The following is a 24,170-nucleotide window of genomic DNA, read 5'->3' as shown; positions in this document are numbered from 1 at the left end:
GCAGGCGGATTACCTGAGGTCAGGAGTTCAAGACCAGCCTGGCCCACATAGTGAAATCCTGTCTCTACTAAAAATACAAAAAAATTAGCCGGGCGTGGTGGTGCATGCCTGTAGTCCCAGCTACTTGGGAGGCTGAGGCAGGAGAATCGCTTGAACCCAGGAGGCAGAGGTTGCAGTGAGCCGAGATCGTGCTACTGCACTCCAGCCTGGGTGACAGAGAGAGACTCCGTCTCAAAAAAAAAAATAAAATAAAATAACTAACTAAATAAATTGACTCACGTTAAAAGCAAATGCATTTAAAAAGGAAACTATATTACTTCCACAAATGAAAAGCTTATGTCATTTGCCAAGAAAGGAGGTCTTCATAAAATAAATGCAAAAATATTAAAATTAACAACCACAATGCACGTAAAACCTAAACTCATCCCTTGGGCAACCTGAGGTGCACACACCACACTTTCCTTTTATTCCACCAAGCAACTCACCTCAGCCCACCTTTCTTTATTGCTGCAGATCTCACCAGCGAGTCTTTTCCATGTGTATGTATTTTTCCAGAGTTGAAGTCATCTTGTACATAGGTTTGTAAATACTTTAAAATATATGTATATATGTATATATATGTACATATATATACATATATATATCCTGAGTATTTCCTTATACTTTCAAATACTAAATACTTATTTTCTTTGGAAAGGTAATTCATTAAATGATACAAAGACTATGCAGTGAAAAGTGATTCTTCAGCCTTCTCCAGATTTCTGTGTCTTGTCAGAGGCAATTGCTGCGAGGAACATTATGAATCCTCTGAATTTTCCTTATAGGTCTCCTTTAGCAATCTGTTATCCCTGGGGTTCTGGAATAGGACTTGGTTTACAAATAATGGGTCTTCATATGATTCCTCAGGACCCCGTACACCCTGATCCATATTTCTGTCTCCCATAAAGGACCATCCTGACTCTGCTTTTGTCGAATAATCAAAGGTAAGTTCACCCAGATTAGTGTTTTACAACTGCGTTGAGAGTGGGGAAATGACCCCTCCTCCTTTACCCCCAACCCCCGCCCCGGGGACATTTAGCAATGGTTGTCACAACTGAGGGGTGCTACTAGCGTCTAGTGGGTAGACGCCGGGGTTGCTGCTAAACATCCTACAATGCACAGGACAGCCACATACAACAAATACTTATCTGGCCCCAAATGTCAATAGTGCCAAGGTTGAGAAATTCTGATCTAAATGGACATGGAACCCACAAGGTGGGACTCCTAGGCCACCATCTACAGCTTCTGCATCCAGTGTTCAGTGTCCTGGAGTCTCTGAAAAGACGGTGAGCCCAACTGAAACAGGGAACTTTGAGACCAGACCACAGAGCTCAGCTCTTAAGACTGGGAGTGGGGAGGGTTGGAGAGGGAGCTGAGCTTCTTCATGCAGGAAATGAAACTTGACAGGACAGGCTGAGATTGATAAGCGTGACTGTGACTGATGGAGGCTGTCTCTGGTTAATCCTGCAGCAGCTCATTGTGATTAACCATGACTGCAGGGCCCGGTCTAGTCTGCAACCCACTAAGAGATAAATTTTGACCGAGACAGATTGGCGTGTCCAGCTGTCACTGAGGAAATGTGACAGACAAGCTAAGGAGCAGCAGCACAAGAGATAAGAACAGACAGCCCTTGGTTTGCATTCTAGCTCTGCCATTCTCTGGCTGTGTAACATCTCTTTGAACCTCAGTTTTCTCTCCTGCAAACTGGGAATACACATACCTTACTAGGGTTAGTGCAAGGATTAGAAATACCCAAGTGGGCCGGGCACGGTGGCTCATGCCTGTAATCCCAGCACTTTGAGAGGCCGAGGTGGGCAGATCACCTGAGGTCAGGAGTTCCAAACCAGCCTGGCCAACAAGGTGAAACCCCGTCTCTACTAAAAATACAAAAATTAGCCGGGCACGGTGGTGGGCGCCTGTAATCCCAGCTACTCGGGAGGCTGAGGCAGGAGAATGGCTTGAACCCAGGAGGCGGAGGTTGCAGTGAGCCGAGATAGCACCATTGCACTCCAGCCTGGGTGACAGAGTGAGATTGCGTCTCAAAAAAAAAAAGAAAGAAAGAAAGAAAGAAATACCCAAGTGCCCTGCCCTAAAATCACATAAGCCAATTCTTGGCAATAAATCACTTAATATAGATCTCCTACTGGCTCTGCATCTTTGGTGGAACCCTGATTAATAGTGCAGGGTTAGACCCACAAACAGAAGTTATTTATTAATACCAAATTATCATCATTATTAATTAAATGCATAATATATGTACTCAGCTGAGCTTTTGTGCCTGGCTTTGTGCTCTGTTCCAGGGAAACAGTGAGGAACAAGACAGGCAGATTCCTTCCCTCGTGCGTTGATAGCCTGACTGAGATGTTAGGACTTGGCCTGTAGGAAGGACACGGGGTGATAATGGCCAGAGGGACTGAGGTGGTGACTGCTGCTGCTGCAGCAGCGGAGGCTGACGCTGGTTCTCTCTGGGCTGGTGGCTGGGTTTCTGAGGCTCTCCCCGAGGGCTGAGTGTGACTGGAAGCTGAGACACTGTGACCGGGATAGAGACTGGCTGACAAAGACAGTGACCGAGCGCCTGACTGGCTACTACTGAGTAGCCACTGGTACAAGCCTTGGCTGTGCTTTAGTGACCATGACTGCTTGAGCCCAAAGTAAAATGGCTGGTGGCTGTGTTTCTGGACGGGGATATAAAATGCATAGGTTAATGAAAGTTGTTCACAATTCAGACGCTAAAACGAGAAACTAAGAATAACAAAAGGCAGCCTTGCATCCAGCGGAACCTGCAGGCACGGGCCATTCTTCCCGCGACCCGGGGCTCTGCCGGACCGCTTCTCCAGTCGCTCCAGTCAGACGCCAAAGCTGGAGAACTTCCGGTGCGTTTCCGCTGTACCGGAACGTGGGGCGAGGCGGTGAGTGTGGCCTCCTGTCCTCTTTTTCCTTTCCTGATTCCTTGTGTGTGTGTGTGGCTGGGCCGCCCCTCTTCTCGGCTTAGAGTCACGGAGTGCCTTGAACTAGGCCCACCTCACCGGGGCGGCTGGTTCTCTGTTTGTGGGACGCTGGTGTCTCTGGAGGCCCTTCCTGAGAAGCCGTCGCCAGGGCTTCGCGGGGCACACGGAGTTACTTCGCGGTTTTCTTAACTTTAGAGCCTGGAGGCCGGAGACCCTGATTGCACTCGACCTGGCTCTGCCCTACTCTGCGTGACTTCCAGTAAGGTCTTTCCCCGAACTGAGGCTTTGTTTCTCGTTTACAAAATGGATATCATACTTGTATTAAATAAATGTTTACTAAGCGTTGAATCTGTGCTAGGGATACAGCAGGACTCAAGTCTCGTGGTGATGACAGCCCTCAGTCAAACATCCAAAACTGCAGTTGTGATCATTGAAACGGAAAGGTACAAGGCACCCCAGAGTGTATCACAGGAGACCTGACTTAGCCCCAGGTCAAGGAACCTTTACTGAGGAGGTGAATATTGAGCTGAGATCAGAAAAAAGGATTTGACAAAGTGGGGAGGGAAGAGTTTTCTATATGGAGAGAGCCTCCAATTTCAGGTTCTGAAAGAGGCCATTGTGGCTGGAACAGAGAGCTTGTGGGGGACCATGGTGTGAAACAAGCTAAAGGGGTTGCCAGGGGTCAGACCGTGCAGGCTTTGTAGGTAATAGGAAGAATTTTGGTTTTTCAAGAACCATATGAGAAACCGTTCAGAATCTGACATGGGTGGTGATGTGATTAGATTGGCATTTTGAAAAGGTTACTGCTGTTGAATGGAGAATGGGTTGAGGAGCAAGCACTCTGAGTGAGGGACGATGGTAGCTTGGATTAGGGAGGTGGTGGAGAGAAATGGATGGATGTGACTTTAGGTGTTCCAGGACTGTGAGGAACTCACAGAGCTGTCAGTGACAGGGGTTGGTAAACTGCAGAGTTCTATGCATATTTAATAAACCTTTTCCTAGCATCTCCTCTGTGCCAGGCCCTGTGCCAGCTGCTGGAGATATAGTGAATAGAATTACAGACTGGTGGAATTAGCATGAAAGAAATGTCATTATCAAGGAGGAGCACACAGATGTCACAAGGGAAAATGGCTAATTGATGAGCAGTTATTCTAAATGGAGTATCTGTTCATTCAGCAAATATTAAATACTTTTTGAATTCAAGATTACAAATAGGAAGATGATACGAATTATTATTATTATTATTATTATTATTTTGAGACGGAATTGGCTCTGACCCCCAGGCTGGAGTGCAGTGGTGTGATCTCAGCTCACTGCAACCTCTGCCTCCCAGGTTCAAGCGATTCTTCTGCCTCAGCCTCTCAAGTAGCTGGGACTACAGGCGCGCACCACCATGCGCGGCTAATTTTTTTGTATTTTTAGTAGAGATGGGGTTTCACAGTATTGGCCAGGCTGGTCTCAAAACTCCTGACCTCATTATCCGTCCTCCTCGGCCTCCCAAAGTGCTGGGATTACAGCTTGTGAGCCACCACGCCCGGCATGTTGATACGAATTATTTAGAGCAGGGTCTTTCAAACTTTTATGACTGTGACCTACAGTAACGAATACATTTTATGGCACAACCAAGTGTACACACAAACACACAACGCTCCAGAAAACAGTACTTAGCTTTACTACTCATGATGTATTGTGATATTTCAAAAATTCTGTTATTTTCGTTTAAAAAATAATGCTGGTTGAGACCTTCACATTGATTTCCTAATCCACTAATGGATTGTGACTTGCAGTTTGGTGAAACACCAAGTGCTGATTCAGGGAAAGAGTCATTTGTGGTGGTTTTGAGGTAACAATGATAAAATGTGCTCTTATTTTTGGAAAAGGATTGGTCTTCCTTTCTGCACTGTTTTGTTTTATTTAAAGTAAAAAGGGTAAACAGGGCCAGGTATTGTGGCTCACACCTGTAATCTCAGCACTTTGGGAGGCCGAGGCAGGCAGATCACTTGAGGTCAGGAGTTCCAGACTAGCCTAGGCCACATGGTGAAACCCGGTCTGTACTAAAAATACAAAACTTAGCCAGGCGTGGTGGCGCACACCTGTAGTCTCAGCTGCTTGGGAGGCTGAGGCACAAGAATTGCTTGAACCCGGGAGGTGGACGATGTAGTGAGCCGAGATCACACCACTGCACTCCAGCCGGGGTGACAGAGCGAGACCCTGTCTCAAAAAGAAAAGTGAACAATTAAACAGGCAGCTCGTTTTTCTGTGTGTGAAATTTTGGCGTCTTGGCTAGATTGGAATTGCCTAGAGGGCAGTGACTGTCTTAATCTGTGATGTTTTTTGGGGGCCTGGCAAAGATCCTGGCACAATGCAGGCACTCAGTTAGTATTTGTTAAATTAGTCAGGTAGGTATCTCAGGACTAGAAGGTTGCATAATGGTTTGTTTACATTTGTTCATGTTGGTACCATTCTTGCCGATATCCCAGAGGCAATGTCTGGGATATACAGAAGTAGGTAAAATAAGTGTACTAAGCTCTTTCTCTTCTGGCCAGCTTTCTCTTCCTAGGCTAGCTTTACCACCTGAAATCATTCTGGATGAGTGGTCCAGAGCCACCACTGATTGTGGGCTCTTTGGGAAGTTGTTTCACTCCCTGGAGTTTAGGTTTTTTATGAGTGAAAGAAGAGGGGAGATTTGTGGTAGAAAAGCTCTCTAGACCCCGAACAAATTTTAGATGCTGAGCCTCCACTTTCTACTGTCTGTCCGTTTCTGGGCCTTCCCTGAGGCTTATGGGAAACTGGATATGTACTTGATTTAATCTTTCCAAATCTTTTGGGATAGTTTTTCGGCAGAATCGTAGTTTTAAATGATTTAGGTGTATAGTTTAGAGTGAGCCGTCCAGGCATTTTCCACCCTCACCCTCTGTTGTGAGAAAGAGATCTGAGAAGATATTAAGAATGGATGGTGGACAGAACACTGGCCTGCAGGCAGGGTATCCAGATTCTAATTTGGGTCCTGGTATGACCATGAGCATGTCACTTTTCTTTCACTGGTATCTTATAGCTGTGAAGTGAGTGTCCTTGCATGTTAAACCAAAACACAAAAATCCTTTCTTTTAATCCTCATTTTTCTCATCTGTAAACTCAATGCAGGGTTGTCGTGAGGATTAAGGGAAATAATTATGTCAGGGGTCTAACCAATATCTGGCACATACAGAATGCTTAGCAAATGAAGCATCTTTCCCCCACGTTCTGATTAACTCTGGTTTCTTTCTTTCTTAGCTGTTCTGGAAGACACAGAAAAAGGGTTCTTTTGGTCACCCACCACTGGCCCCATGGCTGCCATGCAGATGGATCCTGAGCTAGCCAAGCGCCTCTTCTTTGAAGGGGCCACTGTGGTCATCCTGAACATGCCCAAGGGAACAGAGTTTGGGATTGACTATAACTCCTGGGAGGTGGGGCCCAAGTTCCGGGGCGTGAAGATGATCCCTCCAGGCATCCACTTCCTCCACTACAGCTCTGTGGACAAGGCTAATCCGAAGGAAGTAGGCCCTCGTATGGGTTTCTTCCTTAGCCTGCACCAGCGGGGGCTGACAGTGCTGCGCTGGAGCACACTCAGGGAAGAGGTAGACCTGTCCCCAGCCCCAGAGTCTGAGGTGGAAGCCATGAGGGCCAACCTCCAGGAGCTGGACCAGTTCCTGGGGCCTTACCCATATGCCACCCTGAAGAAGTGGATCTCACTCACCAGCTTCATCAGCGAAGCCACAGTGGAGAAGCTGCAGCCTGAGAACCGACACATCTGTGCCTTCTCCGATGTGCTACCTGTGCTCTCTATGAAGCACACCAAGGACCGCGTGGGGCAGAATCTACCCCGCTGTGGCACTGAGTGCAAAAGCTACCAAGAGGGCCTGGCCCGGCTACCAGAGATGAAGCCCAGAGCCGGGACAGAGATCCGCTTCTCAGAGCTGCCCACGCAGATGTTCCCAGAGGGTGCCACGCCAGCCGAGATAACCAAGCACAGCATGGACCTGAGCTATGCCCTGGAGACTGTGCTCAACAAGCAGTTCCCCAGCAGCCCCCAGGATGTGCTTGGTGAGAAGGAACAAGGCTCTTTGGGAGTGGGCCAGGGGGAGGATATTAGCATAGGTGTTTTAGAATAGGGAGTACATCTTGTGTTGGTCCAGCAGTAACTAAACCTGGCTAGGAGGCTGAAGATACAGGTGTGTCTTTACCCTTAGCCCTGGAGATTTTGATTCAAGAGATCTGGAGTGGGGCTCCCGCAGTTTCTGTCTGTCTGTCTAATAAACAAGCATCCTAGGTGAACCTGGTGCAGATAATCTTCTGTTTGGGAACCACTGATAGAGCCCAGTCCTACAGAAGGAAAGGATTTGGCCCACTGAGTGGCTGAACTGAGACCAGAACCCAGGACTCTTGGTTTCTGGGCCAGACGCGAGTTTGTTATAGCCTCTCACCTGCTTCCTCAGTTTGCTGCTGACCCTCAAGATGTTGGTCTCTCATCTGGCTTAGAACAGGACAGTGATTTTTTTTTTTTTTTTAATCATTACAGTTTTTATTGTTACCTTCCCTTTTATTACAAAAATGATAGATATTAATCATAAAAGAAAAACAATTTACTTCAAATCTCACTACTTAGAAATAACCATTTATACATTTTGGTATATTTACGTTCCTTTTTTTCTGTGTATTTCTATGTATTTCATTTCAATGTCTTCTCTGTTTATTTCTTTGTACTTCCTCTCAGTCTTTTAAAAATTCAGTATATGTGTCTATATATATGAGTTTTTATAAAAACAGGATTGAAGTATATTATTACTTTGTAATCTGCCTTAATATAAACGTTTTTTCATGTCACTAACAGTCACTTTTTTAGTGGCTGTTTCATGTTCCATAGTTATTGGACCAGTTCTCTGTTATAGACCATTGAGATGCTCCCTATTTTCCCTATTATAAATATCATCAAGTGGCCGGGTGTGGTGACTCACACCTGTAATCCCAGCACTTTGGGAGGCTGAGGCTGGTGGGGATCACCTGAGGTTAGGAGTTCGAGACCAGCCTGGCCAACATGGTGAAACCCCATCTGTACTAAAAATACAAAATTAGCTGGGTGTTGCGCACCTGCAGTCCCAGCTACCCTGGAGGCTGAGGCAGGAGAATCACTTGAACCCAGGAGGCGGAGGTCGCAGTGAGCCAAGACCTCGCCATTGCACTCCAGCCAGAGCAACAAGAGCCATCTCACAAATATATATACATATATCATCAGTGAACATTCTCGTGTGTACTTACACATACATTTAGGGATAGAATTGTTGGGTCAGACTGTGCATGTTGCCAGGAGAAGGTTTTTGCATCCTTGCTGGCTGGTAGGAACCTATTGCCCATCACCTTTGACAGCATTGGGCATGGCAGTTTAACAAAGGCCTCTTCCAATTGGATAGTTGAAAAATGGCATCTTGTTTATATTTATTTCTTAAATACTAGTGACAGCAAATATGTGTCACATTTTAAACAGCTATTTTTATATATATTTACAAATTTTCCAGGTAATTTGCATATTTTCTTGTTGGAAGTTCAGTGAGAAATTTGAATGTAGGACTTCTTTTTTTTTTGAGACAGGGTTTCGCTGTGTCGCCCAGGCTGGAGTACAGTCACACAATCATGTCTTACTGCCACCTCAACCTCTCGGGCCCAAGTGATCCTTCTGCCTCGGCTTCCCAAAGTGCTGGGATTACTGTGCCCAGACAGGACTTTTTATATCATTGGCTCAGCTAATGATATAACGTATATTTTAACAGGTACATCTTTTTTTTTTTTTTTTCTGAGACAGAGTCTCACTCTGTTGCCCAGGCTGGAGTGCAGTGGCGCAATCTCGGCTCACTGCAAGCTCCGCCTCCCAGGTTCATGCCATTCTCCTGCCTCAGCCTTTCCGAGTAGCTGGGACTACAGGCGCCCGCCACCACGCCCGGCTAATTTTTTTATTTTTGGTGGAGACGGGGTTTCACCGTGGTCTCGATCTCCTGACCTCGTGATCCTCCCGCCTTGGCCTCCCAAAGTGCTGGGATTACAAGCATGAGCCACCGCGCCCGGCCTTAACAGGTACATCTTTTTGTTGTTGTTGTTGTTGTTGTTGTTGTTAAGACGGAGTCTTGCTCTGTTGCCCAGGCTGGAGTGCAGTAGCGTGAGTTTGGCTCACTGCAAGCTCCGCCTCCCAGGTTCACGCCATTCTCCTGCCTCAGCCTCCTGAGTAGCTGGGACTACAGGTGCCCACCACCACGGCCGGCTAATTTTGTTTTGTATTTTTAGTAGAGATGGGGTTTCACCATGTTGGCCAGGATGGTCTCAATCTCCTGACCTCGTGATCCACCCACCTCGGCCTCCTAAAGTGCTGGGATTACAGGCGTGAGCCACCGCGCCCGGCCTTTAACAGGTACATCTTAATGCATTAGTATTTTCATGTAATAAGTAACTTTTGAAAGTCTGGCTTAAAAATGAGTAGAAATCCTGTTTTTCTACCTCTTAAACATTTCATTTCAATTCTTCAAAATATATCTTGTGAAAAGGTCTGTTACAGGAGTAACGTTTTTGGGTTTTTTTTTTTTTTTTGAGACAAGGTCTCACTCTGTGACATGAGCTGGAGTGCAGTGGCATGATCACAGCTCACTGTAGCCTCAATCTCTTGGGCTCAAGTGATCCTCCCACCTCAGCCTCCCAAGTAGCTGGGACTACAGGTGTGTGCCACCACGCCCAGCTAATTATTTTTGGTCGAGATAGGGTCTCCCTGTGTTGCCCAAGCTTGTCTCAAACTCCTGAACTCAAGTGATCCTCCTCCATTGACCTCTCAAAGGGCTAGGACTATCCCTGCCACCGCACCTGTCCAGGGATAATTTTGAATCTACATCACAGCTCTTTGAAATTATTTTTGATGTCATAATTTAATTTTAGATAAAGCCAGAAGTGCATAAATTTAATAAATGTCCTAAACGCAAAGAATAGGCTAATATTTAGTTTCACAAACCAAGTAAAGCCAGCTGAAGAAGCAAATCATTAACCTATATTATACAAGGAAAATTTGACTATATTTGAAAATATTGGTCAGAGATCCAAAATATCTAAACCAGGTAGCTATTCACACAAATCAAACTTAGTTCCATATGCTTAAGAACAGGGAGCTAGTTTTTCCAGGTCTCTGGAGGTGGCAGAGATCAAACGCCATGCATTTAAAGAGGTATTTGGTGTTGAGTACATCTCTGCTTTTTATGGCCCACATGTACGTATACCTTTAAATTTCCAGCCACCTTTGAAGTAGAGAGAGTGCCTATGATGAGTAGCAGTATTCTGTAGTAACCAGAGACCCAGTGACTTGCCCAGGGACAGTGGTGTCTGGATCATCAGGTCTCTGTTTGAGATGGGCATCTGATAGAAATTGGGAGCATAATATTTTTTGAGTGCTACTTTGTGCTAGGTCTTATTCTAAATGCTATACGTGTACTATATCCATTCATTTAATCTTTGCTGCAACCCTCAAATAAGGAAATTGAGGCCTTAATAGATTGAGTAACTTGCCCAAGGTCACACAGCTGCTAAGTGGCAGAGCTAAGATTTGAATCTAGGCAGTTTGGCTCCAGAGCCCATGCTCTTAGCCACCAAGCTGCTCATAGAGATTAAATCACAGAGCCCTGTGATTAAGCAAACAAAAATAATCTGCCTGGCAGGCTGACCCTGGAATAAGTACTCATGAATTTTTCTTTTGTGGGAGGTTCTAGAACTGTTCCCACCCAATGGAGAATCTGTTTTATCTTTCCATTGCCCACATTGTGAAGCATTAGATGTGTGGCCTTGGGCAAGCCCTTGACCTCATCTATAAAATGAGGCAAATACCACCTTCCTGATCGCCTTGTGGAGTTGGGCTGAGGGTTACATGGTATAGTGCAGTATTTCCGCGACCCTGGAGCAGACCATCCGCATCAGAATCACCTGGGGAGCTTGTTAGAGCTATACATACAAAGGCCCCATCATCTCTCCTCCACCAGAACCTCTGAGGGTGAAGCTTGGGTAGCTTTACTTTTAACAGACTCTCAGTGATTCTGATGGGCAGCCAGGTTTGAGATCCACTTGGCATAGTATCCATGAACACATTTTGTAAACTTAAAATGCCAGGCAAATACTGGGAATACCTCTTCTCTAGCAGTCTGATTTTACAGAAATCCAAAGCCACAGGTTGGTTTCCCATGGCTTGAATTCATAGCGGTTCAGCAGACATTTGCTGAGTACCTGTTAGGTGCAAAATCTCCTGCCAGGCTCTGCAGGAGTGACAAAGATAAAAGGACATCTGTTGCTGAGGTCCAGTGGAATTCATGGCCTTGTGAATAGTGATGGAGAGTGTCAGCTGGTCCTCCTCTCCCTCAGAATCACTTCTCGTCTTTGCACCTTTCAGGTGAACTCCAGTTTGCTTTTGTGTGCTTCCTGCTGGGGAATGTGTACGAGGCATTTGAGCATTGGAAGCGGCTCCTGAACCTCCTGTGCCGGTCAGAAGCAGCCATGATGAAGCACCACACCCTCTACATCAACCTCATCTCCATCCTGTACCACCAGCTTGGTGAGATCCCCGCTGACTTCTTCGTAGACATTGTCTCCCAAGACAACTTCCTCACCAGCACCTTACAGGTGAGCAGTCTTTCTGACTGAGCTGATGCACATGTGGGTCAGAATTGAGACAACAATATGTGTTTTGTTTCTTGCTATTCTTCCATGACCCCAAAATTTTTAAATTTCAGTTTCCTAGTCTTGGGATATTTCCTGCTTTTCTCTCTCTTACTCAATTGTAAGTGCCTCTATGCCAGAAATTCTCTCTCTCTACCACCTTCTCCCTACACCTCGTCCCCAGAGTGCCTAACACTGGGGTACTTGGATTTGAATTCCTTCCACTGCTTTGGTTTACTCAGCTTAAAACAGCTTTTCTTTCTCCCTGTAGCCATGAATTGCTACAACCCAGTAAAGCAGAATTTTGAAGTTTGTTATTCCCAGTGAAACATCTGCAGCTCCTTAGATCTCATTTAAGCATTAAAATAACTTTGATTTCCTGTTCAAACAAAATGTGCCAGTTTATGCAGAGATTCTATGACAGAAAAAGTGAAATTTGCTTTTAACTTGGCAATTAAATTTTCATTATGAGTGGTAATTAGGAAAGAAGCTTCAAACAACTTACAATCTTCATCCTATGCTATTTCCTCCCTTTGCAAACAGATTAGTTTCCTTTATGTACTTGGGACAGCCTCTGTCACTCACATTGTGTAACTTTCTCAAGAATAGAAGAGGCAGAAGCTGCCAACTGTCAGTTTCCATACTTTCCCTCCCATGAGCTTCTTTCTTCTCCCTGTGTGTAGTACCCCCATGAGGCCTGCTCCATATAAGGCAGCCTTTCACCAACCTTCTAATCCCACTCGGGGTAACAGAAGGGGCGAGCATTCATTAAATGTTGGGGCTGGGTGTGGTGGTTCATGACTGTAATCCCAACACTTTGGGAGGTGAAGGCAGGAGGATCACTTGAGCCCAGGAATTAAAGACCAGCTTGGGCAATATAGTGAGCAAAAATTTAAAAATTGGCCAGGTATGGTCTCTCCAAAAATTAAAAAATTGGCCAGGTATGGTCATGTGCACCTGTAGTCCTAGCCACTTGGGAGGCTGAGACAGGAGGATCACTTAGCCCAGGAGTTTGAGGCTATAGTGAGCAATGATTATGATCGTGCCACTGCGCTCCAGCCTGGGCAAGAGACCCTGTTCACTCATTGAATCCATTGGAGCCTTGTAAGATGGGGGTATTATCCCCATTTTACAAATGAGAACACTTGAGAATGGTTAAATCACTTACTTGAAGTCATACAGCTGGCAGGTGGAGGTGAGGATTTGTACCCAGGCCTGAGTCTTGGTTTCCTGTCTGTGCTTATGCCTTTGTGTAGTGAACACAGTGTGAATCCCCCAGAAAGGATTCTTGATTGACATCAGTGAAGACTTCATCAAGGTCCTGTTTCTCAGAGGTACAGAACACTTTTCTAAAGCCAACCTACTGTTGGACGAGTCCCTGTGAGCAGGCATCTGACTTAAAGCTGGCAGTTGAAGGACCTGTGTAAACCATGGCAATGAGTCAGTCAAGCGCATGGTTTGAGCCTGGTCTGTTCCACTCAGAAGAGCTATAAAACTGTCCTTTTACTGGTTCTTCATATAACAGAGAAATTAAACCCCTTTGTCCTTCCTCTGTGGGGAGAATTTTCCCCAAAGGTACTGGTTATGGGTTGTGAGGCAGTGTGAGGAGGCATTAGCCTGCTAACTTGCCTCTGGCAGTGGCTGCTTCCCTCCTGATGCACACTGATGCGTCGCACAGACACAGGAGGGCCACGGTCTCGCTGGCTGTCCGGACCATTGTTAGCACAACCAGCAGCTGAGCTCTATAATTGCCAGGCTTTGTTGCCAACAATGATTTACAAAGCAGAAAGTGCCCAGCTGGATTGCTAGATACCCAGGTGGGTTGTGCAAAGCTGATGGTTGGAAACATTCAGTCTTTGGACTTTTCACCAAGAAAATTCGATATCATTATTTGGAAAAATCCAGGGCATGTGCCAAAAAAAAAACAAAAAAACATGTCTTTGAGCATTCTTCATATATAACATTCTACAGAAAGTGTTGAGGAATATATATATGTGAGTTGGCCAGGGTTCCTGCCCTCAAGGGATTTGTTCATTGATTTAGCAGGTAATTGCTGAGTATGTGCTGTATAGAAGACTCTGTTCTAGAACTGGGAATATAGCTGTGAGCCAGACAGAGTCACTGTCTTGAGTCTTGTATTTTGAGAAAGTCAACAGAAACTTAACTAGCCAAGTTAACTCCAGATAGCAGACTCTTGTATTTTGAGAAAGTTAACAGAAAGTTAACTAACCAAATAGCAGTAAGCAGATAGCAGTTAAGTGTTTTAGAAGGCAGTCCTGCCCTAGTACCATTTCCCTAGCCCCAGCCTTTTGGTCTCACCTAGACTGCATCGGAGTTTACCAGCTTCCGTGCTTACCAGTTACCCCATCTCTCTCCCACGCTGCCACCTGAGGTGCTGCTCCATAATGCAGCTGTGATCCTGCTTCTCTGTGGCTCCTCATTGTGTAGAAAATTAAAAGCCCAAACATTGGTCGCAAAGGCCATTCTGATCTGGCTTCTTATCCTGTTCTCCAGCTTCTCCTTCCTCTCCGTTTTCCCCCGTCAACGCCAGCAACAGTGGTCTCTTTGCAGGTTCCCAGACAGGTTATACTGTTTCGTGCTTTAAAAAAAAAAAAAAAAATGGTTGTAAAAAACGGCCGGTCCGTGGTGGCTCACGCCTGTAATCTCAGCACTTTGGGAGGCCGAGGCTGGAGGATCACTTGAGGTCAGGAGTTCGAGACCAGCCTGGCCAACATGGTGAAACCCCCATCTCTACTAAAAATACAAAAATTAGCTGGGCATGGTGGTGGGCGCCTCTAGTCCCAGCTACTCAGGAGGCTGAGGCAGGAGAATCTCTTGAACCGGGGAAGCAGAGGTTGCAGTGATTTGAGATTGCACCACTACACTCCAGCCTGGGCAAAAAGAGTGAGACTTTGTCTCAAAAAAAAAAAAATAATAAAAATAAAATTTTGGTAAAAAACACAATTTAACATTAGATATGCCCTCTTAACAGATTTTCAGTGTTCAGTACAGTATTAACCATAAGCATCATGCCATCCAGCAGATCTCTAGAACCTCTTCATCCTGCATAATTGAAACTTTATACCCATGTTTCATACCTTCTTGCCCGAACCTGATTTTCCCTCTCCCTGGTACATATTTGCTCATTCTACAACATGCCCTCAAGGCATCCCTCTCTGTCAAGCCATCCCTCCTCTCTCTGTCTCAATCTCTGTCTCTCTTTCTCTCTCCCCTTTCCCTACTCTTAGCTTACTTTGTACTTGTCACTATTATATTGCATGAGATGTGCTTGCTGAAACTAATATATTGTCTGCCTGACCCCCGCACTGAGTCATGGGCTCCTTTTACACGAGGCCTATTTTTTGTTCATCTGGTTATCTTCTTCTTCTTTTTTTTTGAGACATAGTCTTGGTCTGTCGTCCAGGCTGGAGTACAATGGCGCGGTCTCGGCTCACTGCAACCTCTGCCTCCCAGGTTCAAGTGATTCTCTGGCCTCAGCCTCCCAAGTAGCTGGGATTACAGATGCGCACCACCACGCCCACCTAATTTTGTTGTATTTTTAGTAGAGACGAGGTTTCGCCCATGTTGGCCAGGCTGGTCTCAAACTCCTGACCTCAGGTGATCCACCCAGCTCACAGCTGGTTGTCATCAATATGTTGTCAAGGCCTAACATTTATTTCATTTGGTGTTATTGGGTGTTTTTAGATGGATAGAGTTCATAATTCTTGTGACAATGTAAATATCATAGGTATAAACAGTGGAGTCTGATCAAAGGGCATTAGGAGCACCAAAGAGGGAGTGGTTAATTCTGAGTGGGGTTGAGATTTGAGGCTTTATGCAAGGGTGGAAGGTGGGGGCATTTGACCATGCACTTGAGGGATGACTGAGATTTCAAAAGGCACAGTGTGGAGAAGGATATTATAAAACTTTTTTTTTTTTTTTAAATGGAGAGTCACGTTGATGCCATGTTGGCAGTGAGAGTCCAGTTCTCCACACAGAGGCATTCAGTCAGGGCATTTGTGACTGAATGAATCAGCCCATAAAAGCCTTCCTCCGCCAGCTGCTTGCCCTCCCAGGTAGTCAAGTAAGTGGAACTGGCTTTCTTACTTAGGAGCTTAAATGGCTACTACCCATGGAGAGGGACTGGTGTTTGTGTGTGTGAGCACTTAAAGACAGCCACATTGGCATGGATAAAATCAGCCACGTAATGGAATTCTCTTAGCCATTAATTTTTTTCGACTTTCCCATGTGAGGCCCTTTTGAATAGAAGCCACTGGTTTTTACAAATCCCTTGGATTTCACTTGAATAAAAGGGATTTGTTTTACAAAAATAGATACAGTTTTTTCTTTTATTTAAAGCAACGTAAGTCACCATAATTCATTTAAAACCAATGAAAGGATAATCTGAATTTAATGATATGTTAGAAAGTGAGTTATGTACAAAATAAGGATTTTTATTGTTGATTACGTAGTACTTAGGCATATAGTCATCTAACCTGTTTTTAAAAATACTTCTAGTTACAATAGGCCGTATATGCTTTCCAGCTTCCTTTCTTGCTAGTATTCTAAATGTGTGTTCATCTTTAACTGTTGAGGGAAAACACCAACTCTGATGATGAGGTCTATGGTATTTTTATCACGATGCCCACTATGATAAATTTGCCTGCCTACTCCTACACCTCTTGCCGTTAGCTATCTCTTTTGCATGCTTAGTCTCCTTGCGCCCTCACAACAGTGCTAGAAGCTAGGTCTCTAACCCTATTATATAGATGAGGAAGCAGGCTCAGAGAGGTCACATAATTTGCTCAAAATCAACAGAGCTAGTGGAAGGCAAGGCTGAGCTTTACATTCTAAAGCCTATGGTGGGCTCCTGTATATGATTAGAGCCCCAGACGAAACATCCCAGATTTTTCAGACTGACCTCAGGTGATCTCATTTGTGCTGCTTTTCACCTTCCTGGTCATCATTGTGAAACAATAGTCTTGCTTTTAACACCACTTTCTTCTGCTGCAAGTGGAAACAAAATCTTCTACCTATTGCTAGTTTCATTCTAAGTTGAATAATTATTTGGGAATTGAAAAAATTAGGAAATGTCATCTTTTTGGTCTAGCTAAAAAAATAGGATAAGATAGTGACATAGCTACCTACCTTGATATTTTGAATTTCTCGAAGTGACCTAACTGAACTCAATTTATTTAACTTAGGTTTAAGAAAAGCTTTCACATGTAGACTAAAGTAATTTAGAATTTCATAATACACAGATTAAATGATTAAAGTGTTCATGCTTTATTTTGTGTTTGAAGGAAAACACCCAGTAGATGCGCTTTTTGTTTTAGATAAATGCATTTGTTTGCAAAATATTATCCTATTTCAAAAGTATTTTTTAAATATTCAGTATTGATCTGCTGAGATTAAGGTGATTTATGTCCCAGTGATGTTAAAAAGTGTTGATTTTGTTTTAGTGAATAAAATAACTAGATCACTGTTAAGTTTCCTGAAGAAGGCATAAAATTAATCTGAAAATAAAAGAATCAGAATAAGTTATTGCTTGGAAACTAAGTACTATTTAGACATCTTCATTTCTGAATTGTGAGGAGTTTTTACAAATACCAAGTTTGTGAAACTGTGGTCAAAAATAGACCAGGGGATGCCAGGGGGTAGGGGTGAGGGAAGGGTTTGACTGCTAAGGGGCAGCACAAGGGAGCTGTTTGGAGTGATGGGATGGTTCCATGTCCTGATTGGGGTGATGGTTACACAAATTTATATGCACCTTCAAACTCAGAACTGGATACCAAAAGCAAAGCAAACACTGTGAACATATATCATATGGTGGTTGCATGGTGGTATATGTATATTTGTCCAGATTAACTAAGCATTTAAAATTGATGAATTTACTAACCCGGGCAACATAGTGAGAACCTGTCGCTACAAAAAATTAAGAAAAAAAAAAAAATACCAGGCGTGGTGGCTCATGCCTCTAATCCCAGCACTTTGGGAAGACAAGGTGCATGGATCACTTGAGCCCAGGTGTTCCAGACCAGCCTGGGCAACATGGCAAAACCCTGTCTCTACAAAAAATACAAAATTTAGCTAGGCATGGTGGCATGTACCTATAGTCTCAACTACTGAGGAGGCTGAGGTGTGTGGATCACTTAAGCACAGAGGTCAATGCTGTAGTAAGCTGTGATCACATCACTGTGCTCCAGCCTAGGTGACAGAGTGAGACCCTATCTCAAAAAAAAAAAAAAATTATCTAGGTGTTGGTGGCATGTGCCTGTAGTCCTAGCTACTTGGGATGCTGAGGCAAGAGAATCCCTTGAGCCCAGGAGTTCAAGGCTGCAGTGAGATATGATCATGCCACTGCACTTCAGCATGGGCAACAGTGAGATCACGTCTGTAAAAAATAAATAAAATAAAATGAATAAAATTAATTGTGTGTAAGTTATACCACAGTAAGGTTGATTTTTTTTTTTTTTAAGTCAACCCAGACTATGCCCTGTGTCCTGGAGGCTGCAGAAGGGACAGTTTCAGAAGCACTTTGGTTCCCTACAAGGCAGTGCTAAAAATAAATATCAGGGATGGATTAAGCCTCTGTCAAGACAAAAGGTCTGGGCAGGCGAAGGATGAAGCCAAGATGCCTCTGCTTTGACAGGACTCTGCTCAGCATTTGTCACTGCGTGTTGCCGCACGCCTAGTGTCTTACCTCTGTGGTGGGAAGAGTAAGTTCCTGTCCTGCCTCCCAGGCTGTGGTAAAGATCAAGTTGGTGAGCTCTTTAAAAAGGACGAAGCACTTTTTAAATTAGAAACCTTATTTGTTAGACTGAAGTTGTCTGTTTTACCTGCCTCTAGTGGAATTTATTCTCAGGCAGTGTTTGAGAGGTGCTTCGGGAGGATGGATGATGAGCGTGAGCCCAGCTCGTTCCAGCCTGTCACTTCTGGCCATTGCCAAGTGCAGGGCAGTCCCTGGGTCTCATTAGGTCATTCGGTGAGCACCCTTTGGGCCCTAACTCTATACCTGGCCTTGGGCGATATGCTTTGTGGCACACATTGATAATTAGGACACAATCCCCACTTTTAGAGGGTGCAAATCACCGTGATACAAGCACAGCATGAGGAATGCCATGAGGGAGGCTCAGGCACAGTGCTGGGGAATAGGGGTCTGAGCAGTTCATGTCACAAGGAGGTGTCTTGAGAGCCATGGCATTCAGGGGCCTGGTAAAGAAGCTGCCTCCTCCCTAGGATGAGCCTTTCCTTCTCCCCAGCATCACCACATCACTATTGAACAGCTATTTGGTGCTAGGCACTGTACAAAAGTGAACCCAAAATTGAACCTGTGGTTGTCTTCATTCTTCTGTTCATGAAACATCTAATGGGTCCTTTTTGTGTGTTGGGCGCTGTGCCGAGAGTGGAGCATGGTGTGAAAGAGCTGCTGCTGTGAGGCTGCTCCGTGTCTGGTGGGCGAGATCAACAGCAAATGGCCTGTTACCTTACTGAGACTGATCAAGGTAGCCCTGGGGCTGAGGGAGCGCAGAGGAGCACCCACTCCATCCTTGGTCTGGAAGACATCCTCAAGGAGGTGATGTCCGAGCCGAGCCTGAGTCTTTAGGAGAAATTCGTAGGTGAAGGAGGAGAAAGCAGGAGGTGGAAGGGTGGTAAGAGCAGAGAGAAAGGCATGTGTGCACAGAGGCGCAGAGGAAGCAGTGGCACATGTTTGGGCGGCTGCTCAGTGGCTGGAGAGCAGGGACTGTGGAGAGTCATCCGGTTCCCGTGTAAGGAAGGGAAACAGGAAGAGACTTGCTAATTCAGCCCAGCAGGCTCCCCCCAACCTCTGGGGATGGCCTCATGGGTGTGCAGGTCCTCCAGAGCTAAAACTGTTTGAGAAAAGGCTTCTGTGCTCTCCATACCAGGCCCCTCCCCAAAATTCAGCCTTGTTCCAGGCGGGCTCCACTAGCTGCCTACAGACAGGCCAACCCTTGGCTTCCCCATGGCCCTCGCCACCAAGATCACACAGCCCCTCTAATTAGTTATTGATCTGGCATTTTGTTGTGGCTGCGCTTCCCACTCCTGTGTTTAGTCAATTCCCAAGTTAATGAAGCTGGATTCTGTACCGCCCCCCTTCCCCCCAATCACTTCTCTCTGTGTTCCCACTGCTGCTACTCCAACGGAATGGCTCCAGACAAAGACCACTGAAAACGAGCCGCACTCCTGCTAACAGGAAGACGGCGGAGAAGCGGGTGGGAGGAATATTCCCCCTGGAATCAGCTGCAGAGGACGCCTGTTGCCTTTGTTGGGTCAGGTCTCCTGGGGCCCAGCATCTTTCCATGGTGGCCTGAAAGCCAGCGGTGGCATGAGGGTGATGTGGATCAAAGAGCTTCTTCCACCATCACACCCCTGTGTCTCTGGGTGGGCCTGTAGGGTAGCAGATGGTAGTCTGGGAAAAGCCACTTCTTTCTGGGTAATTTTTATTCAGTCATTTAACTCCTCTCAGCTTCCATTTCCTTAAAATAGGCATTCTGTTGTATCTTCCCAGGGTGTTGGGAGGATCCAGTTGGATGCTCTGTGAAACTTCTTTGAAAATAGTAAAATAGTATAAGAAGGAATCATGGGTTTGCTGTTACTCTTAGGAAGGGACTGGGATCCAGGACAATCTGGAATGGGGTTTCAGATGTGGAAAAAATTACCATTCTGCTCCCCTGCCCATGTTTGTATTAAATGAAACTGTTCATGAGAGCATCAAAATAAGGGGTTAATATCCAGAATATATAAAGAACTCCTACAACTCAACAATGCAAAAACAACCCAATTTAAAAATGGGCAAGGAAGTTGAATGGACATTTCACCAAAGAAGATATACAAATGGCCAATGTGCACATGAAAACATACTCGGTATCCACTGATCATTAGGGAAATGCAAGTCAAAACTGCAGTAAGATACTACCTCCTACCTATTAGAATGGCTATGATTTAAACACACACAGAAAATAATAGGCATTGGCCAGGATGTGGAGAAATGAGAACCTTTGTGCATTGCTGGTGGGAATACAAAATGGTACGGCCCCTGTGAAAAACTGTGGCAGTTCATCAGAATTTAAACAGGGAGTTCCCGTATGATCCAACAGCTCCACTCCTGGGTTTCTGTGCAAAAGAATTGAAAGCAGAGACCCTAAGAGATATGTGTACACCCATGTTCATAGCAGCATTATTCACAATAGCCAGAAGGTAAAAACAACACAAATGGACATTGACAGATGACTAGACAAACAAAATGTGGTATCTGCATACAACAGAATATTATTCAGCCTTCAAAAGAAAGGAAATTCTGACACATGCTGCATCATTAATGAACCTTGAAGGATATTATGCTAAGTGAAATGAGACAGTTGCAAAAGGACAAATGCTGTAGGATTCCACTTAGATGAGGTGCCTAGAGAGTCAGATTCATAGACACAGAAAGTAGAATGTGGGTTGTCAGGGCCTGGTGGGAGGAGGGAAGGGGGATAGGGTAGTCGAATTCATAGAGTCGGAAAGTAGAATGTGGGTTGCCAGGGCCTGGAGGGAAGAGGGAAGGGGGAGTTGATGTTTAATGGCTGCAGAGTTTTGGCCAGGGATGATGGGGTCATTCTGGAGATGGATGGTGGTGATGGTTGTACAACAATGTCAATGTACTTAATGCTACTCAACTGTACACTTAAAATGGCTAAAATAATAAATATGTATATTTTGCCACAATTTAAAAGATAAAAATATTTTTAAATGGTTGAAATGGTAGATCTTATGTACAGATGCTCCTCAGCTTCCCATGGGGTTATGTCTTAATAAACTGTAAATCAGATATACCGTAAGTCAAAAATGCACTGATTACACCTAACGCCCCTAACATTGTAGCTCAGCCTCGCCCACCTCAAATGTGCTCAGAACACTAACACTAGCCTACAGTTGTGCAAAATCATTTAACACAAAGCCTATTTTATAAGGAAGTGTTAAATATCTCATGTAATTGCTTGAATACTGTACTGAAAGAAACAATTCAAAGTGCAGCTTCTTCTGAATGTGTATCACTTTGCATCATCATAAAGTCGAAGTGTCGTAAATTGAACGTAAATCAGGGTCCATCTGTATATTTTACCACAATAAAAAAAAATCAAAGACAGCTTTTAAGGGGGATAGAAGCCTCAAACTGGCAGCCTGTGGCCCATTTAGAAGATTAGAGCAGCAATTCAGTCTTGTTGGCTTGGGGCCTGGGACTTCATGGGATCCAGGGGCTTATAAGCACCCCCAAGCCTTTCTTAGGACCTTAGTACTGACTGGTGTAGCTACTACCTGTTCCTCTGGGTTACTGCCCAGGTGTCCAGTAGAACCCCCCAGGTGGTGGAGCCAGGGTAATGGCCCCCAGCCTTACTCTCAGTGGGGCATCTCTGCCCAGATAGTAATTTTCCATTCTAGTCCTGCCCTAGCATCTCAGCTGGGTTTGGACCTTCTTTCTTGGTTTGAGGGGAGCATAGCAGGTGTCCTGGGCCTATGCCAGCAGCAGCTGATCTACCCGCCCCAGAAGAGCCGAACACCATGAGGAAATTTCCACAGCTTTCTCGCCCCCCGCCCTCCGTCTTCTCAGGAGTGACTTATCCTCTGTTCTCTGTAGGTTTTCTTTTCCTCTGCCTGCAGCATTGCCATGGATGCCACCCTGAGGAAGAAAGCTGAAAAGTTCCAAGCTCACCTGACCAAGAAGTTCCGGTGGGACTTTGCTGCGGAACCTGAGGACTGTGCCCCGGTGGTGGTGGAGCTCCCTGAGGGCATCGAGATGGGCTAACTCGGGGAGCGCTCTCAGCTGCGAGGGGCCCCTTCCCACAGGGCTGCAGTCCTGGCCTCTCCATTTACTTCTTCCCATCCTGGGACCTGCCAGGGCAGCAATCTCTCCAGGTCCTGCAAAGATGGAGCCAGAATTCCCTTTTTCACTGATAAATATATTTCTCCATTGCCAAAGAGGCTGTACTCATCCTGAAGGCACATTTGTGGGTTCCCCATCAGCCGGGCCTTGGTGCTAACCTGGCTGAATTTCACACAGGCTCTTACAGAAGCTCCTAGGAGAGATCTGCCTACACGGCAACCAGATTCCCTCTGAGTGAGAAGGAATTGAAGCAAAAGTCCAAGAAAGAACTGATTGCTTGTTCCATAGGAGCTTAGGAAACAAGAAACCCTGGATTGCCCAGGGAGTCTGAGAAGTCAGTTGGTGACTTTTTTGTGGTTAAATGGAGGGTGATGGGGAGATGAGCCCGAATTGCCGCCTGCCCTTTGCCGAACAGGAGCAGAGGACTTGGGCCTGCAGCTCCTTGGGAGCCTTGATTGGGAAGAGAGTGTCAAGGGAGGCAGCTGGATTCAATCCAGCAGGTGGTCAGCTTCAGCTTTCTCCATCGAAATTCCATTCTCCTGTCCAGAGGCCCAGTGGGTCATCGCCCAAGGTGGGTGTGGACCCTGGCCTCAGGGGCCTTGCTGGTGCTGTCACCTCCCACCTGTTCCGTTCCGAGGCCTCACCCAGAAGTGTGACCCTCCCCTTCCTCACCAGAGCCACTGTGACTGTTTCTGATGATCTGGAGTGTCAACAACAACCAGAAAGGTTTCTGCCCAGAGCAGGCTTCTTAAGGCCCTTATGAAGTTTTGTGCCTTCCAAGTGCTGAAGAAGACCTGGTCAGCCTAAATCTTCCCACTCCTGCTGTGGAGCTGTCAGTCACCGGAGTAATGAGCTCCTGGTTCCTTGGGAGTCCATCGTGCTGTGTGGCAGGGTTCCTCTCTAGACAAGTACACAGGCCCTGCCACCCTGACATCAAACTGTTGTACTGTAATCACAGTCCCTGTGCCATCCTTTTCCAAGACTGGGGCTCACACCAGGTTTTTGAATGAGAATCCCTGCTGTTTGAGACTTTTGCTTCCACTTGTTTCCTTGGAGATGTTTTTCCAAAAGCATAATGTACATTAAAGTCTTCGAGTTGAGACAGAATCCCCTTGTGTGTGTGTGTGTCTCTTGCAGTTAATCCGCCTGATCTCCAGAGCAGCCAGGCTACTGTCCATAGACACACACCTCCCTCCAGTGTCTGGGAGACCTGCCCAACCTCTGGAGTCTGGAAGAGGCAGGCAGCCAGTGTTCCTCCTGTTCCTCTTGAGGCCCCCAAGACAGGCACACAAGGAAGAAGGGATGAGGCCCCATGTCTCAATAATAACCCAAGATTCACCTCATATGAATTGGCTCTTCTTTTTCTCCCAAAGCCCACTCATCAGAACGAGCTGGGGAGCTTGTGAAAACTGTATCTTTAAAGGAGTGAAGTCCTGATACATGCTACAACATGGATGAACCTTGAGAACATGCTAAGTCAAAGACACAAGGACCACCTATTACATGATTCCATTCACATGGCATGTTCACTATAAGCAAATCCACAGAGAGGGAGAGTCAATTAGCGGTTACCAGAGAATAAGACAGTA

At 45.5% G+C, this 24,170-nt stretch overlaps 1 protein-coding gene across 3 annotated transcripts; it reads left to right on the top strand.

Moving 5' to 3' along the window:
- Nucleotides 1–2,861: 2,861 nt before the first annotated feature.
- Nucleotides 2,862–23,685, top strand: AAR2 (AAR2 splicing factor). Of its 3 annotated transcripts, none has more exons than XM_030826819.1 (4): nucleotides 2,862–3,246; nucleotides 6,261–7,070; nucleotides 11,431–11,660; nucleotides 22,336–23,685. In XM_030826819.1, exons 2-4 carry the CDS (start codon nucleotides 6,314–6,316, stop codon nucleotides 22,501–22,503), a joined length of 1,155 nt encoding a protein of 384 aa, XP_030682679.1. In that variant the 5' UTR covers nucleotides 2,862–3,246; nucleotides 6,261–6,313; the 3' UTR covers nucleotides 22,504–23,685. The 3 variants fall into 3 exon arrangements, with proteins under 3 accessions (XP_030682679.1, XP_030682678.1, XP_030682680.1); XM_030826818.1 differs by having other exon boundaries at nucleotides 2,898–2,948; XM_030826820.1 differs by having other exon boundaries at nucleotides 2,898–2,948; nucleotides 22,359–22,488.
- The last annotated feature ends 485 nt before the right edge of the window (nucleotides 23,686–24,170 follow it).

Source organism: Nomascus leucogenys, chromosome 13 (genome assembly GCF_006542625.1).
Source record: "Nomascus leucogenys isolate Asia chromosome 13, Asia_NLE_v1, whole genome shotgun sequence".
Classification (NCBI taxonomy): Eukaryota; Metazoa; Chordata; class Mammalia; order Primates; family Hylobatidae; genus Nomascus; species Nomascus leucogenys.
The sequence above is the reverse complement of the archived record's forward strand: the minus strand, read 5'-3'. Positions and strand labels throughout refer to the sequence as shown.

Excerpts from the sequence above, each read along its gene's own strand:
- AAR2 (XM_030826819.1), top strand. The coding sequence starts at position 6,314 with ATGGCTGCCATGCAGATGGATCCTGAGCTAGCCAAGCGCCTCTTCTTT. Across the intron at positions 7,071-11,430 it reads CAGCCCCCAGGATGTGCTTG|GTGAACTCCAGTTTGCTTTT; the intron begins GTGAGAAGGAAC and ends TGCACCTTTCAG. Across the intron at positions 11,661-22,335 it reads TCCTCACCAGCACCTTACAG|GTTTTCTTTTCCTCTGCCTG; the intron begins GTGAGCAGTCTT and ends TGTTCTCTGTAG.